We start from the raw sequence: 17,035 nt of genomic DNA, 5'->3' as shown, positions 1-17,035 counted from the left end.
TTTATTCTTTTTTTTTTATTCCAAATTCTCTCCTGTTCCCTACCCTATCCCCCACCCCAAGAGAAGGCAAGAAAAACAAAACCTATTACAAATGTGTAGTCATGCAAAACCAATTTCCATATCAACCATGTTTAAAAAAAAAAATGCCTCCATTTTGCATCAGTTCTCTATCTGGAAGTAGCTAGCATGTTTCATCATGAGTCCTTTAGCCCCAACTTAAATTCAAGCTACATGTAGTTATTGCCCTCTAACCTTTCCCAAGGAAAGAATGCAGTAAAATATCCTGAGCACTACTTAGGGAGGTAGAAATAAATAAATGTTTTTTTTAAATGTTATACATACATGTGTATACATATAAAACATATATATGTACACACACACACACACACACGTATGTTTGGGACTTTCATGATGAATTCAAAAGGTCCTAGGATCCCTCTCCCAGAGACTCGCTGAAAGTGTATCCCTCAAATTCTGATTGCTGTAGGACTCAAGAGAAACTTGGACCCAGATTCCAAAGTCTAACAGCTATTCTTCTGCCCCAGTGCTGTATGCCAATTACTGACCACTTGCATTTCTAAATCACTAGTTTCCAGAGTTATCAGGATCCCAGCACCGCTGGCTGCCAAAGGCCCACCTTTGACAGAAGTCATCAATGAGCAAGCCCTAAGACCTCCAGCAGCTCAAAGGATAGCTTACAGCAGCATGTTTCTCTGGGGACATATACATAACACAGGGAACACAAAAAGAAAGTCCAATGCTCTCTTGCTGATACACGAAGGTCTCAGGCTGGCTCTCTATTGGTCTTGCCAACAGCCAGCCCCAAAGCATGAGGGCTACTTAGAATTACTAAGAGAGACATGCTTTTAGTTTAGCTCTGACAAGCCTCCTAACAACCCTGTGAGTACTACAGGTATCATCCTTATTTGACAGGTGAGAAAACAGAGGACCTTGGAGACGAAATGGTTTGTCTTTGGTCACATAGCTAGTGTCGGAGGTAGGATTCAAACTCAAGTCTTCTTAACTCCATGTCCAGAAGGCTGGGCTTTTAAAGCTCTGCTTTTATAATCCATCCACAGGCAGACTCAGGGATGGGCAGAGCCTGGAGCCCTCATGCATGTTGATTGAAATGACAATTCCCAGTGTACAGATCTATTGTCCTGCCCTCTCAATTGTGGCAAAAGATATGCCCAGGGTCACACTATTCCAAAGGTCATTCTGAATTCTACTGGCAGTCTTTGTATACTATGCAATTCTCTGGGGAGGGGATGAGAAGGAACTTGCTCTGCAGCTCCTGAAAATCAAACATTTACTGACACCTCCTACATGCCATCTCCTGCAAAGTCCTATTCCCATTTCTCACAGCATTAAGTGACTCTGGATTCTAGAAAGTGATGCATTGGAGCACATATGTGCTCTGGCCAGTCTCAGTGAGCTAGTAAGTCTCTGAGGGGCTCATTGACAAATTGTGATTTGTCATCCCATAATCAGCCTGACCAAATTGGAGTGATGGGTTTTTCTGGCCACGACAACTGATGAAGGCTGCCTCCAGAGGCTAGGTCGGATATGAATTTGCATAAATGATGGTGTATCCATGATGATGAAACTGTGGCTCTTCTGAAGTTCTGAAATACTAGGGAGGTCTCTGCCAGGGGGCCTGGTCTGTTGCTTGGAAGGAACATGAGTTTTCTTGGATTTCATAACATGTTAGTTGATTGGTGTTCCATCACAAAAATTTACACTGAAAATAATAAAGGCAAATAAGCAAAAGGCAAATAACAGAAAATACAGAGCATCTCAGTCTGATTCAACATTCATTATACTCAAAGGTGATCCATAGTACTTTCCACAAAAACATTTTTATTGTACAGTTCTTTCAAGCCTAAGTCTCTTTTTCCACTTCCACGTATTACCTAATTCCATATCTAGCCCATTAGTCCCTGCTGTTGGCCCTACTTCTCAAGGCCACAAGTAAAAAAACGAAAAAACAAACAAAAACCCCCATGCGTTATTCAAATAAAAGGGAAATTTTGAAGTAGGGAGTTGGAGATGGTGATCGGGAATATTAGGATATGCATAGGGATTAACAGCTGCTTCCCAGAAATACAACCAACAATCCCACCCCACAGGTAAGGAAAAAGAGAATCACATGAACAGTCTCAGAGGACAGAAAACACTGGGGCAGGAAAATGATGCTATGTATCAGGGAGCAGACTTAGACAATTGCCCAATAACCTGAAAATTAAGCAGAAGAAGGTTCAGAGCATTCTGACAAAAGATGAGATAGACAACTAACTGCCTTCTCTTTTTAGTGAGTTGCCTGAGTTTACCAGTCGTTACAAGCTCAGTTTCTAGCCTATAGTTCTTGATTTGTCCAGTCAGACTGAAATCTGATCTGGAATAATAGTTAGCTAATAAGAGCTAACATTTTCACAGCACTTACTATATGAAAAGCACTGTACTAAGTACCTTACAAATATTATCCAGTTTGATCCTTTCAACAACCCTGAGAGGGGGCAGGCACTATTATCAGCCCCATTTTACTGATGAGGAAACTGAGGCAAACAGAGATTAAGTGACTTGCCTAGGATCACACAGCTAGTAAGTGATGGAAACCAGTTTTTGTACTTAGGTCTTCGTGATTCCTGGGCCCAGCACTCTATCCACTGTGCACCTAGCTGCCCCTAATTTGCTAAGAGCTCTGGAATCCATGTACAGATTCAAATTTTTTATACCTCTTGAGAAACAAAAGGGTTTTTCCCCATCAGGTCTCATTAAAGCTAATTAACAGAATGAATTTCAGAGAAGCTTCCAATACTTCCATGAGATAAAGAGTCAAAATAAAAAAGATTAGGTCTCAATGAGGTCAAATGCTCTAACCTGTAAAATCACCCCCCTTCTTCCCTTCCATATGACTCAGTCTCTAGTCACCAAGCCTACCTCTCAATGATCCTGCCTCTGGACAGATACAACAATATTCCATAGCTCCTGGTCACCATTCCAAAACAATCCCATTTGAGAGGGATTCTGGGTAGTGAGCTACTCTAAAGAGGAAGGACAGATAGGCTTTATTGCACCTAACCACTTTCTTATCACCTAGAATCATAGCAATGAGACTAGAGAAGGTAGAGTCTATAAAGAGGGAAGAGTTGGGGGCAGTATCATAGTCCAGATTGGCCTGTCCCCTCCCTCAGCTGGATTTTTTGCTGGGGAGGCTGTAGTCCATCTGACCAGACCCAGCTTTCCCAAATTATTAGCCCTAAAATAACAGAAGACCCAGACATGAATGTAGAAGTCAATAAGACATTCTGCCAGTGTCACTGCCAACAGTGGTACAAGTGAGATGTGTTGCAAAGTTCACTCCATCACGAATTGTAAGTCGCCAGGTAGCATGGAGAAAAGATGGTCCCTCGAAGGCGATAGAAGACGTGAGCCAACTTGTAGAAGAAAGGCAGTGAGAGGACAAAGCGGTAGGGCACAAAGAGATTTCTGTGAATGGTTCTTTCCCTTCTCATCTTCTTCATCCTTATTTTATCCCCTTTTAAAACATTATCCACCTATTCCTCTTTGCCACCATAATCTACCTAATCGTGCTGCCTACAAAATCACCACTAGAAGTTAGAATTATCACTTGGCCTCAGGCCTGTGAAACTTTGAGTAGGTGTCAAAGCTCTAACCAACCTCAGAGAGAGCCAGGACAGATCTTCCAAGCCTTCACTATTTGGGAGCCAGGACCTTTGAGACTAGAGTGAATCTAAGGGCATGAGAGTTTCAGAACTTTCCACAAGAGGCATAAAATAAAGCAGAAGCAAAGATTTGGCAGGAATTGATGAAAACTATCCTTAAGGACTAGTGAATCTCTCTTAAGCATGGGAAATGCACTGAAGGGGTAAAAGAGGAGGAGGAATCACTAAAATTAAAGAAAGGAGACAGGTGAAGGACATGGAATAGGAGAAACAAGTGAGAACTTTTTAAAATAAGTAGCAGCCTAAAGTAAAATTATTTAAAAATTAAATGCAAAAGATAACAACAACACATGTAGAACACATGCACAATGTCTAATGTAGCCATTTCAAAATTTGGGGTGGGGAGGGAAAAAAGTCACATGATAACTTTGTTGTATATTTTAAAGGAATAGCAAATTGTACATAATGGATCTGCAATTTCAGGTGCAATTTTCTGTTTTTCTATTCCTTTTTGTTATGGAAATGTTTGTTTTATTTCTTAAGTTCAGAATAAAATAAATACTTTTTGTTTTTGTTTTTGTTTTTGTTTTTTAGTGAGGCAATTGGGCTTAAGTGACTTGCCCAGGGTCACACAGCTAGTAAGTGTGTGTTAAGTGTCTGAGGCCAGATTTGAACTCAGGTACTCCTGACTCCAGGGCCAGTGCTCTATCCACTGTGCCACCTAGCTGCCCCAAAATAAATATTTTTTAAAAATAAAAATAAAACCATATATAGAGCAATGAAAATTAAACCAAAAGGGAAAACTACTGTAAATTTGTATCAGTTTAGTAGGTGTTCATCTTTTCCTACAGAGACCAGGCCAGTGCCCATGTGTCTTCAGGTGAGGAAGGAGAGCAATCATAGCAATCATACTTTATCACTCACCTGGATCAAATCTCATCACCAAGAGGCAGAGGATCAAAGCAATCAAGAGGGTCTTCTTTAGGGGTAGAGAAAGGAAATGGTCCACCACAGACTCTAGCAACCAGCGTAGGATCTTCCACAAGGCCAGCAGCTTTCGGCAGAATGTGCCTGGGATAGGAGGACAGGGAGTTATATTGATTAGGACCTGATATCCTAAACTTGATCCCAGGGTGCAGCTGCAAGGTCATGAGACTTACTCTCTTGTGAAGCTCTTAAACTGGCTCTGATGACAATCCCAAAAGTGTAGTGGGGGGAGGGGGCGGGGAGTCCAGAACCCTACACTGTAAGCAATGACATCATAATAAATGTGCTCACATTCCTATAACCTCCCAGTTTAGAAGGAACTTTTCTCAATTATTACCACAATATGAAGCCCAGAGAAGTAAACTGCACAATTAGTGAGAATCTTAAGCCTCTTGATTCTTGGTCCAGATCTCTTGCCACTATACTTGGGAGCAATGTATGTACTGCCTCCCTCACAGGGGTCCCATAAGGATCAAATGAGATACTGCCATGATGGACTTGGGAGTTAGGAAAACCTGAGTTCAAATTCTCCCTTAGATACTTACTAGCTGAGCGGCCCCAAGTGCCACTTAACTTTTCTCAGAATCAGTTTACTCCTCTGTAATATGGGGATAATAATATCACATCTCATAGGATTAACTGATATGTGAAACTAACATAAAAGCATTTTGCAAAAATTAAGGTGCTATATAAATGTTGCTATCAAAACTGTTTTGAAAAATTTCAAGTACCATGTAAATACTAGCTAGGATTATTATTTTCAAGGACAACAATCATCTGGCTGGATATAACAGTAGATTTTTTGTTGTTGTTGTTGTTGTTGTAAATAAAGTTCACTGAAGTCATACCTCCTACTTTGGCCTAAAATACTGAAACTACTACCCAGTCCACAGAATTAGCTTCCTCTATTCATCCAGAGAAGGTGTGAACAATATAAAAGAACTGATAATACAAATCAATTTATATTTAGGTTGGAAATGGCCAGCATAACAGACATTGATCACAGAGGAAAAACTGGAAACAGAGATACTGTTGCAATAATCCAAGTAAGAGGGTCCTACAATCCATCTACAACCTAGCAGATAGTGGGGTTTTTTCTTGTTTTTTGTTAATTAAATTTTATTTTCAAAACCAACCCTTCTTGGGGCAACTAGGTGGCGCAGTGTATAGAGCACCGGCCCTGGAATCAGGAGTACCTGAGTTCAAATCCGGCCTCAGACACTTAACACTTACTAGCTGTGTGACCCTGGGCAAGTCACTTAACCCCAATTGCCTCACTTAAAAAAACAAACAAACAAACAAAACAACCTTCTTGCTTTCTCTCTTCCCTCCCTTGCCCTTCAAAGAGAAATCAAGAAAAATAAAATCCCTGTTACAAACGAGTTAAACAAATTTTCACTGTCACCATCTTTAAAAATATGTCTAAAACTGTACTTTGAGTCCATTACTTTTCAGACCAAAATTAAGCAGCATGTTTCATCATGAGTCCTTAGAAATTTTGGTTGGTCATTGTGTTAATTAGAGTTCCCAAATTTTCTTTCTTTCTTTTTTAAAAAATATATTTTTGGGGGCAGCTAGGTGGGGCAGTGGAAAAAGCACCGGCCCTGGATTCAGGAGGACCTGAGTTCAGATACTGGACACTTAGTAGCTGTGTGACCCTGGGCAAGTCACTTAACCCTCACTGCCCTGCAATCTCAATCTCTCCATTTCTCTCTCTCTATGTGTGTGTGTATATATATATATATATATATATATGTATGTATATATATGTATATATGTGTGTATATATATATGTGTGTGTATATATATGTATATGTATGTATATATTTGTTGATTTGTTTTAATTAGCCAAAATCTGGCTTTTCACTCTCCCATCCCACCCGATATCTCCCCAATGACAGCAAAGAAAAGTAAAACCTATCACAAACATATGTAGATAATCAAAATAGATCTTCACATTAGCCATGTCCTAAAAAATATTTGCCTCATTCAGTAGTTTTTCACCTCTCTATTAAGAGCTGGCTAACATGTTTTATCAATAGTATTCTGGAATCCTGGTAGACCAGTACTCTGATAAGGGTTTAGTACCATAGTATTATATCATATTTAGATATCATAACTTGTTCTATTCTTTGCTACTTCAGAAAGAACTATGAATATTTTTGTATATCCCTGAAATTTGTTTTGCTTAGATCTAATCCCTTCCCTCATCTACCCTCCCTCTAATTTCCTCTCTCCCCTCCTATGTCCCCATTGAGTGAAATGTGTTTCTGTACCCAAATGTGTTTGTGTGACCATGTATTCTTCCTTCTTTTGACCAGTTCCAATAAGTGAGGTTTAAGTGTCAGCCACTCCACAGTGAATAAAGCATCAGCCCTGGATTCAGAAGGACCTAAGTTCAAATCCAGCCTCAGACACTTGACACTTACTAGTGACCCTGGGCAAGTCACTTACCCTCATTGCCCCACCCCACCCCCCACACGTCAGCCTCTATCCTCTCTTCCGTTTTTGTATAGATGTCTACTTGTGCACCCTGATCATATGAGATAATTTCCTCTAACCTTTCTTTCTTTTCCTTTTCCCCCCTCTTTCCATTATTTTCTTAAGATCATCAAGACCCAACAGCACCACTCCTAGGTCTTGTCTAATTGGTCTTCCTCTATACTTTGATGATAATATTCAGAGCGACACATATCATCTCCCCACGTTTCGTTGTTCGTGTTTGCTTTTTTATATTACTCTTCATTCTTGTGTTTGAACTTCAAAATTTCTCCACAGTTGTGGTCTTTTCATCAGCGATACTTACAAGTCCTCATTTCATTAATGGTCCCCCTGTAGCAATCCCCAGTTTTGCTGGGTAAGCTATTCTTGGCTGTAAGCCCAGAGTCCTTGTTTTCTAAGATATCATATTCCAACTTCTCTGCTTCTTCATTGTATGGGTATATGTGATCCTGACTGTGCCTTCTTGGTACTTGAATCCTTTCTTTCTGGCTGGTTACAGTATGTTTCTGTTGACCTGGAATCTCTGGATTTGGGCTACAATGAAGTCTGGGGTTTCTTTCAGGAGATGACTGGTAAGTACTTTTCTACTTGCCCTCTGGTTCTAAGAACTAGGCTCTTTTTTTGGTCATGACAGTCAGATAGTCCAATGATTAAATTTTTTCTCCTTGATCTGTTTTCCAGGTCAGTTGTTTTTGCCATAAAATACCTTACATTTTCTTCTATTTTGCCAGCCTTTTGACTTTAATATTTTTTGTTGACTCATGGAGTCATTGGCTTCAATTTGGTCCATTTGAATTTTCAGGGACTTTGTTGTTTGGGTAAGGTTTTGTATTTCTTGTGCCAAGATGCTAATTCCCTTTCTAATTATTTTTTCCACAGATCTCATTTATTTTACCATTTTCCCCTTAAATGCTCTTATTCCTTTAATGAAAACATTTTTAACTCTTGTTTCATCTCTTCCAGAAATTCTACTTAAGTTTGTGCCCAAGCTGTGTTTTCTCTGAGGCTTTGCTTGAAGATGTTTTAGAGTCACTCTCCTCTTCTATCTTTATGTCTTGAACATCTCTACTACCATAATACCTTATTATGGTGGGATTCTTTTTATGTCTACCCATTCTTCCAGACTACTTCCTGATTCTGTATTTGGTGTTAGGGCTGGACTCTGCCAAATTTTTGGAGGGAAGGCTTGGGCTGATCCTGTTGCTACTTTCTTAGTTTTTTGGGAGTTGTATTATTCTAAGACCCAGAGAAAGACTGTGGACCTGTGAGTTTTTGTTTGATCCAGGGCAAAATCTGATTGCTACCCCCTGGTCTGAACCCTGCAAGTTCCTAAGCTGCATTTGTGTCTAGGCAAGAGTAGACTGCTGCTGACTAGACTCTACCACTATCAGCCAGCTGGAAAGCTCTGTTGGTCCAGAGTGGCAGAAATGTAGGTTCCCCTGTGGTCTGGGATTCCCACCCTGCTTATTCCTCTGGGCTAGATGCTGCACTTGGGGTCTGAGACACATGCTGCTGCTTCTGGCTTCTGAACCTCCCTGCCTGGAAGTACCACTTCCTTGGAAGGGTCTCAGGACTCTCTGAATCTGTAACCCAGGACTACATAGTGGGCTACGGCTGCCAGCTGGCTCCTGTCCCTGGTGCTATGCCCTCTATGGGTCTGGAATGCCTTGATTCTGGTCTAGGGCCTCCTCCTGCCCCAGTTCACAGCCTCTCCCTGCACCCTGAGAGCTCTACCTGCTGCATGCTCCTAGTCAGATCCCATCGTCCATGACTGAAGACATCCCTATCTGTCTCTCTGTGCTGATGTGGGCTGAACAAATGACACTGTGAATCTTTCTGGATTTCCCCATAAGAATTCAATCTGGTGCATGTTCGGGATTTGTTTAGAAGATTTTGTGGAACTCCCTGAACTACTTCCTACCTCCTATGATCTTAGCTCCACCCCCACCAGTATATAGTTTTCAAGAATTTCTGCTGCTGAAAAGTTGGTGAACATGTTGTATAAAGCTTCTTCTAATTTAGCTAGGCTAGTCCTTGGACAACAGTCCATCACGAGATACAACCAGTGGATCCAGTTAGCTAGACCAAATTAACACTAGAGTAAATTTAAAGCTGACCTGATTTAACAGAAACAACCCTTATGAACATCTAACCCTTCTATTGTCTGTTTCTTTTACTTACCAAGATAACATAATCTTTTTTATCTTGATCTGTTTGGTAAAAAAATAGGAGAAAGCACCCTAAGTGACCAGTACATATCCAGATATATCCAGACATAGCTCTGTTTAAGCTCCCAGAGATCAGGGGCTCTCTTATCTGAACTCTGTGTGTCCCCACAGTGTGGTGCACACAGCAGAAGCTCATTTATAAACATCTGATCCTTCAGTGAATGACCTATTCCCTGAATCAGCCAATAAAATCAAGTTGTTTGAGCTACAAAGCTGAGGACCAGATGCTAAATCTGACTCAGCTGAGGAGCTTCCCTCTAATATCATCTTTTGGATCTTTCTGAAACAGAACCACAACATCTCAGGGTTGGAAGGGCCCTAAGAAGTCATCTTCTCCAACTCATACCTGAATAAATATGACCAAAAAATATTCATGCAGTTTTGGCTTGAAAACCCCCACTGCTTTCCAAGGTGGTCCATTTCACTTTTGCAGAGTTCTAAAGGTTAAGAAGATTTTGCTAAAAAAAAAAAAAAAGATTTTGCTTAAATAAAATAAAAACCTGCCTGACTACAACAACCATGGATCCTAGTTCTTCTTTATGGAACCAAGGAGAAAAGATCTAATTCCTCTAATCCTCAGGACTGTTGTAGAATCAAATAAGAAAATGTATATAGATTTTTTTGTTTTATTTTGTTTGGGTTTCTTTTTGTCACAAGGATAATATGGAAATGTTTTGCACAACCTCATAGTTATAATCAAAATAAAATTGCCTGCCTTCTCAAGGAGGAGGGAGAAGATTTGGAACTAAAAATTTTAAGAAATTAATGTTTAAAATTTTTTTTCATATAATTGGGAAATATTTAATGAAATAAAGATAATTTTAAAAATAAAAAAAGAAAAAATGTACATAAATTGATCTGTAAATCTTATATGTAAACATAAACTATTATTATCTGGAAGTGTGACACTCATTTGGAAATATAAATTTCAGTATATGTTTTTTTTTAAATCATCTCATTAAAGCCCTCTTAATGAGTGCCCCTTTCTCCAATCTATCATTCTGGTGACTGTCAAACCAATCTTCCTTGTGCACAGAACTTACCATATTATTTACAAGAATTTTCAATTGTCCACTAAATAAAGTACACACTCTGGTTTCTGAAGCCCTGCAAAACCTCAAAATGTCAGAATCTCAGAGCCCCTCTGGTCTAACTGAGATACGAGCAAGATTTCCCTTTATAAAGTAACTGATGGGTGGTATCTAGACTTTACTTGAAAGTCTCCAGTGAGAGGGAGCCCATGATTCTCCCAAAGCAGCCAGTGATACTTTTGGGCAGATCTAAATTTTTAAGAAGTTTTTTCTTCTATTCAGCCCAAATTCTGCCTTTTTGCAACTTCTACCCATTGCTCCTAATTCTGCCCTCTGGAGCCAAGAAAAACCAGTCTAATCCTTCTTCCATGAGTCAGCCATAACAACAACAATGACAATAGCATTTATATAAAGCTGTAAGGTCTGCAAAGTGCTTTATCTATATGATTTCATTTGATCCTCATGACAACCCTGTGAAGCAGGTGTTATTATTGCCCCCATTTTACAGATGAGGAACCTAAAACTGAAGTTTAAGTGACTTACTCCTGGTCACAGAGAGCAAGTGTCTGAGCCAGAATTTGAACTCAGGTCTTCCTCACACCAACACCAACACTGTAGCCACCAAGTCTTTTGTCTAGACTAAACATCATGCATGGCATTGCTCTCAAGCTCTCATGCATATCAGTGCAATGGACTCAGTCCCTGGAGGGCTGAGAAGGATGCAGTCATGTCCTACCTCCCTGGTTCTCCTTTTGTGGGTCTGGTGCCTCAGTCCCCTCCAGGTTCTCCTCTTGCTGCTGCCTTGCTGTGTGGATGGCCTGAGAAGCAGCCCGTCGCTGCTCCTCTTCTGCACAGAGCCCAGCCATGTCCTCTGCATCTGTCCAACAGTGCAAGGGCAACAGCACCCGAAACAGATGAAGTTCAAATATGGCCCCATATTCTGGCAGGTTTCGATTGGCTGGGTCTCTCAACCAATTGCTGGCCACCTCCAGGATCGCCTGGGGTTCCTTGACTTTGCTGTATAAAAGAATGCTACAATCCCCAACCCCAACAAAGAACAATGTCAACCACTCAGCATTTATTCATGTTCCTCTTCTTATAGCTCCCAAATATCTTCCACATGAAATGCTAGGACTGGAAATCTTTGAAACTTCTGGCATCAACTCTAAGAAAGACTGCCTTCCTTTCCTTTCCTCCTATCCCCTTCTTCTTCCCATGCTCTGTCTTTTCCCCTTCTGTAAACCCCTCATCCTTCCCCATCCCTCTATCTGTCATGTTTCAGAGTTCAAAGATTCAGGGATCAAAAATACGAGAGGATGTGGTTAGTGAAGAAACTTCACCAAGGACATCGGACCCCTTTGTTTCTATGTGCATCTATGAACTGTCAATTGACAACTTACCATAGTTCCAGAATTTTGGGGGGCAGATGTTCTGGGACCTGATAATACTGCAGAAGCCAAGAGAGAACTTCTCGCCATCGATCCATCTCCGCCAGGGCCTGGATCCCCACCACACACAGGAAGCACTTCAGGTCCTTGCTGTGGTGATCAGAGTTTAAAAGTAGAGGCTACCGCTCCATTTCTCCCTTTCCTCCCCCTCCCATCCTGGACCTGGGATGCTCTTCCCCTCCTAGACAAGTTCACTAGCTCTTACCGTCCCTGTAACCATTCATCACAAGCATTTCACAGGTGGACTAGCCAGCCTCAGCACTTATAGAATGCTCCTCTCAGAAGCTGAAGATTACTGAATACTCTTGAAAGACTGAGAAAGACTAGAGCAAATCACAGTATGCTCCTCCCACCAGCACCACCAAGGTAGTACAGGTGATAATCTGGTTCAAATGGATAATAATAATAGAAGCCAGCATTTATACAGTGCTGTAAGGTTTGCAAAGCACTTTAATGTTAACTCAGTCAATCCTCACAACAACCCTGTGAGGTAGGTGTTATGGCTACCCCCATTTTACAGATGTGAAAACTGAGACAATAGAGGTTAAGTGACTTGCCCAGTCAAGGTCACACAGCTAATCAGTGCCAGAGAAAGGATTCAAACTCAGGTCTATCATGACTCCCAGTTCTTGAGTTCATTGACCAAATCACCTTAAAAGGAAAACCTGTAAGGTAACTGTGGAAAGGGGAAAGGCCTCCTACTCATCTAAGTCCAGAAGGGGGTTCAGAGAAGAAATGTATTGTAGTTAACTGTATGTATAGACACAGAGAGATACCTATATCTATATATAGGTAATTATATATTATACACACAACTATAAATACATATATACACACACCCAAGTTTATGTGTATATAAATATGTATATATGGAGAGAACTGAGATATCTTTATAACCATCAATTCATGAAACTACTTCCTTCTCTCCTAAGAAGGAAATAGCTGAGTCAATAAGGAGCTGAACATTCTAGCCTTTAATTTAGCTTTCCAGGAAAACCTAAGGAAAAACACTGCTCTCAGATGGCCAGAAGTGGCATATAGCGATGGAGAGGCAGAATTAGGCCTTTCTCCAGTGACCAGACAGCAGAAAAGCCATCCATAGAATCTCAGACTCTCCCTTTCCACAGAAAAGGCACCTGGCCAAGGGAGATAGCTGACAGGCAGCCCTTCTTACTGTAATCTTTGACCTGACAGGCAAACCACCCTGAATGTTAACAGTCCCATCATAAACCTAGAGCAGGAATTCTCCTCTGTTGAGAAGGCAGCAGAAAAGCATATACAATTATTATAACTGTAAAAATTAAGACACCTTTAAATGGCAACAAAATGAATGAAAAAAATCATACTTTCATAGAAACTTAAAAGGCATCTTTCTTTTCTTTTAACAGTTAACTACTAAAGGGTAAAGCCACTTGCATCATCCGTTGAAACTGCTCTTTTGAGGTGTTTTAACTATCCCAGCACAAGCTTCTCAGAGATGATTTTACTTTTCATCTATGTATCCCCAGTGCCTAGCATGGTGACCTACATATAGTAAGTGATTAATAAATGTTTGTCGAATTGTGGAAGATTCAGGTATGAGTAGTAGAGAACTAATATAATGGATCCAAACAAAATATAAACTAAAAAAATATATATCAAGAGAAAATGAGCCCCTGAGCTCCTTAGACTAAGCAGGGGGCTGAGATCATAGGATCTGAGATTTTGAGTTAAAAAAGGCCTTAGAAGACATCTTAAGAAGTGATGTCCTCATTTATATTTTATTCCACACTCTTTCAATAAAAAAATTTTGAGCACTCTCTGATATGCATATTTGCTTATTTATAAATTATATTCATGCACTACTTAATTAACATAACTTTAATGAAAAATCATAAAATTTACATGTTTAAATGTTATCATTAAACATTTTTAAATGTACAAAAATAGAAATTAATAAGGATGAGATAAAGATGAAACAATATGTGATCCTCGTCTAAAATGTATTGAATAGGGGAGTAATAAAATCAGACCTGGACTTTAGGAATATCAGTTTGGCAGCTGTGTCCAAAATGCATAGAGGAGAGATATGGGGCAGAGATGCCAATGAAAAGGCTACTGCAATAGCTGAAGCAAGAAGTGATGGGGGTATAAAGAGGGGGTACAAGGGATGCTGTGAAGGCAGAATTGAGCAAAACTTCTTAAATTGTGGGTCATAACCCCAGATGTGTTTGGGTAACTGAATGTGGGCATGGAAAATTTGGCAACAACTGTAAAAGGTGATGTATCCTTATTTTATATACATATATACAGGGTAGTGTAAAAATTTCTCTGGCAAAAGAAGCTCTGGAATAGAGAAGATATGATAACTGATCAACCATATAGGAGTGAAGAGTGAAGGGGATGCTGATGTGGTGAAAACAGGGAAGTTCATGAGAGAGATGCTTTTTAGGGAAAAGATAATATAAGGAGATCTGTGATGCGGATTACAACCCACCCCATACAGCTGCTGGATTTGTGGGGACCTGTTCTGTGGGGGGGGGTCTAACCCTTTGAAGGGGCACACCTAGCTGAGTTCAAAATATAAACGGTTCATATTGCTAAACTATGAAAAAGGCATGAGTATATCAAGGAAGTGTGCTCCCCTAACAGCCAAACGTCAGAGCCTCCGAATCTCTACATACCTGTCCTCATACTCCTCTGCCTGCAAGTAAGAGGCCAGTCTTTCACAGCCCCTTTGGCATGTCTCCAGGCATGCCTTGAAATCTCGGTGTACCACTAAGTAGTCAGCAGCCTCTTCCAGCAAGCTCTGGAGCAGAGAAGGGGGTGGGGCCAAGCCCACGGGCTCACTGCTTCTCAGTGACCCCGCGGAACCCCTGAGTCCCAGGGCAGACAGTGACACTTCGTTTTTCATGGCTCACTTGTGACTGGTACCTTTCGGCTGGCGACTTTGGGGTGGATGCCCTCCTGTCCGCTAGTCCCTCTGCTGTGGCTTGCCCTGGGAATAGGAGAAAGCCCATCTACATGGTGCCCTGCCCCCCCCTGACAACAGCACAGAGTCCGGATTCAGAGAGGAAAAGGGCGCTGTGAGATCCGATCCAACCCCCTCATTTTACAGATGAGGAAACAAGACCAATGAGGAGAAGTGATTTGCCCAAGGTAGCGCTGCTAGTGGCAAGATTAGAACCCAAGTCCTCCTGGGAACGAGGACGGGGAAAGCTGGGAAGCTATCTTCAAGGGAAGAGGCAGAAAGTGCTCCGCTCCCAGGGGTTCCGCTTGCGGGGGGTGGGGCTGGAGAGTCACCAGCCTCCAGGTCACCTGTGCCCGACTTGACCGATTCAGCCTTGAATCTGGCAATGCCTCGCTTCCTCGGAGGCTGATGCTGGGGCGGGGTCCTCTGAGGACTCGCCCCCGCCCGAGTTTCACTGAGTCAACCTTGAACTTGGAGAGGTCCGGCCTCCGCGGCCGTTGCTGCTCCAGGGACCGGGGAGGGTGGGGGTTCTCGGAAGAGTCTCCAGCCCCCGGGCCACCTCCGCCTGAGTTCACCTGTGTCAACCTAACATGACACCTTGAACTTGGCGACGACTCGCTGCTGCCGGAAGGTCCCGCATTCGGCAGGGCCGGAGCAAAAGCTGCGGCCACCCTCACCCGAGAGTCAAATCCACCCTGGAAAGCTCACCTTCGGCTCCACGAGAGACCAGGAGCCCTCTACGGACATCTTGGGCAACGCTCTCCGCGCTCTTCCTGATCGGCGAAGCAGAGCACTCTGGGAATTGTAGTCTCCTAGCTCCTCGACCAAGGGCTCTGGATGGGGAAGACAACTACAACATCCAGCATTCCAGGCTCTAGGGAATGCCAGCGGCAGTTGGGAAGATTGCCAGGTGCTGAGACCGGTTTCTCTGGCCCGCCATAGAGAGCTGTCTTCAATAAACACTTTAACCCAGCAATGCCACCGCTACGTGTGTACCCCTAAGAGACCAAAGAAAAAGGAAAAGGACCTATATGTACAAAATATTTATAGCACCTTTTTTTGTGCTGGCAAAGAATTGGAAATTTAGGGGATGCCCATCAACTGGGGAATGGCTGAACAAGTTATGGTATATGGAGGTCTATTTGGTTATAAGAAATAAGGAAGATGCTTTCAGAGAAAACTGGTAAGACTTATATGAACTGATGCAGTGAAGTGAGCAGAACCAGGAGACCGTTGTACACAATAACAGCAATATTGTATGATGATCAACTGTGAATAATTTAGCTATTCTCAGCAATACAATGATCCAAGACAATTCTGAAGGACTTATGATGAAAAATGCTCCATAAAAATGAAAAATGAAAAAAATTCCTCAGAGAAAGCACTGATAGGAGTCTGAGTGTAGATGGAAGCATACTTAATTTTTACTTAATTTTTCTTGGGTTTGGTTGGTTTTTTTTTTTTTGGACTGTTTCTTTTGCAAAATGACTAATATGGAAATGTTTTACATGACTGCATATGTATAATCTATATCAAATTGCTTGCCTTCTCAAGGAAGGGGAGGGAAAGAATATAGAACTCAAATTTTTCAAAAGAATGTTAACATTTTTTGTTTACATATAATTGAGAAAAATAATAAACATTAAATGTAAAAAAAAAGAGAGAAAATTACAAAACCTCCCCTCCCCCCCCCCCCCCGGGGCAATGGGGGTTAAGTGATTTGCCCATGGTTACACAGCAAAAACCTTTTTTTAAAAAAGGCAATGGGGCATGGTGACTAGTGTGGTGGTCCAGAAGTAAAGAAGACCAGGGTTTGAATACTGTCTGTCAGCTGTGTAATCCTGGGCAAATAGCTTAACTTCTCAGTGCCCTAAGCAGCACTCCAATACTGAGTTATAAAAGAGAATTGCTGTACACATCATTGGAAAATTCTCTCTGTCAATAAAAACACATGATCCCAATAAAAAATAATAATAGTCTGAGTGTTTTCTAGCTACTATAGCACCTAAGAAATTCAGGCATTTGCTCTTAATGATAAGTCACTTGGTGGCAACCTGTCACCCCTTGAACCTCAAGGAGATGATTGGATACTGGGAGAAACTGTGTGGTTTAATGGAAATGAAATTTAATTCAACATTTACTAAGTGTTAGTAAGGTTCAAACCATTGTGTGAGCATTAGAGATACAAAAAAGACAAAACCGT

General features: G+C 41.3%; 1 protein-coding gene across 1 annotated transcript; it reads right to left on the bottom strand.

Annotated features, from left to right (window-relative positions):
- Positions 1–1,801: 1,801 nt before the first annotated feature.
- Positions 1,802–15,588, bottom strand: PEX26 (peroxisomal biogenesis factor 26). Its single transcript, XM_043967625.1, has 5 exons — positions 14,546–15,588; positions 11,835–11,972; positions 11,171–11,466; positions 4,611–4,757; positions 1,802–3,538 (listed from the first exon to the last, which is right to left on the bottom strand). Exons 1-5 carry the CDS (start codon positions 14,773–14,775, stop codon positions 3,366–3,368), a joined length of 984 nt encoding a protein of 327 aa, XP_043823560.1. The 5' UTR covers positions 14,776–15,588; the 3' UTR covers positions 1,802–3,365.
- Positions 15,589–17,035: the final 1,447 nt, after the last annotated feature.

This window comes from Dromiciops gliroides, chromosome 5, assembly GCF_019393635.1.
Source record: "Dromiciops gliroides isolate mDroGli1 chromosome 5, mDroGli1.pri, whole genome shotgun sequence".
NCBI classification, from domain to species: domain Eukaryota; kingdom Metazoa; phylum Chordata; class Mammalia; order Microbiotheria; family Microbiotheriidae; genus Dromiciops; species Dromiciops gliroides.
This window is presented reverse-complemented; position numbering and strand designations above follow the sequence as displayed.

What these genes read in the sequence shown, in the direction of transcription:
- PEX26 (XM_043967625.1), bottom strand. Translation starts at nt 14,775, where the DNA reads ATGAAAAACGAAGTGTCACTGTCTGCCCTGGGACTCAGGGGTTCCGCG. An exon ending in CCCAAAATTCTGGAACTATG is followed by an intron (nt 11,467 to 11,834) that starts GTAAGTTGTCAA and finishes TGGGGATTGTAG; the next exon opens with CATTCTTTTATACAGCAAAG. An exon ending in ACAAAAGGAGAACCAGGGAG is followed by an intron (nt 4,758 to 11,170) that starts GTAGGACATGAC and finishes CTCCTATCCCAG; the next exon opens with GCACATTCTGCCGAAAGCTG.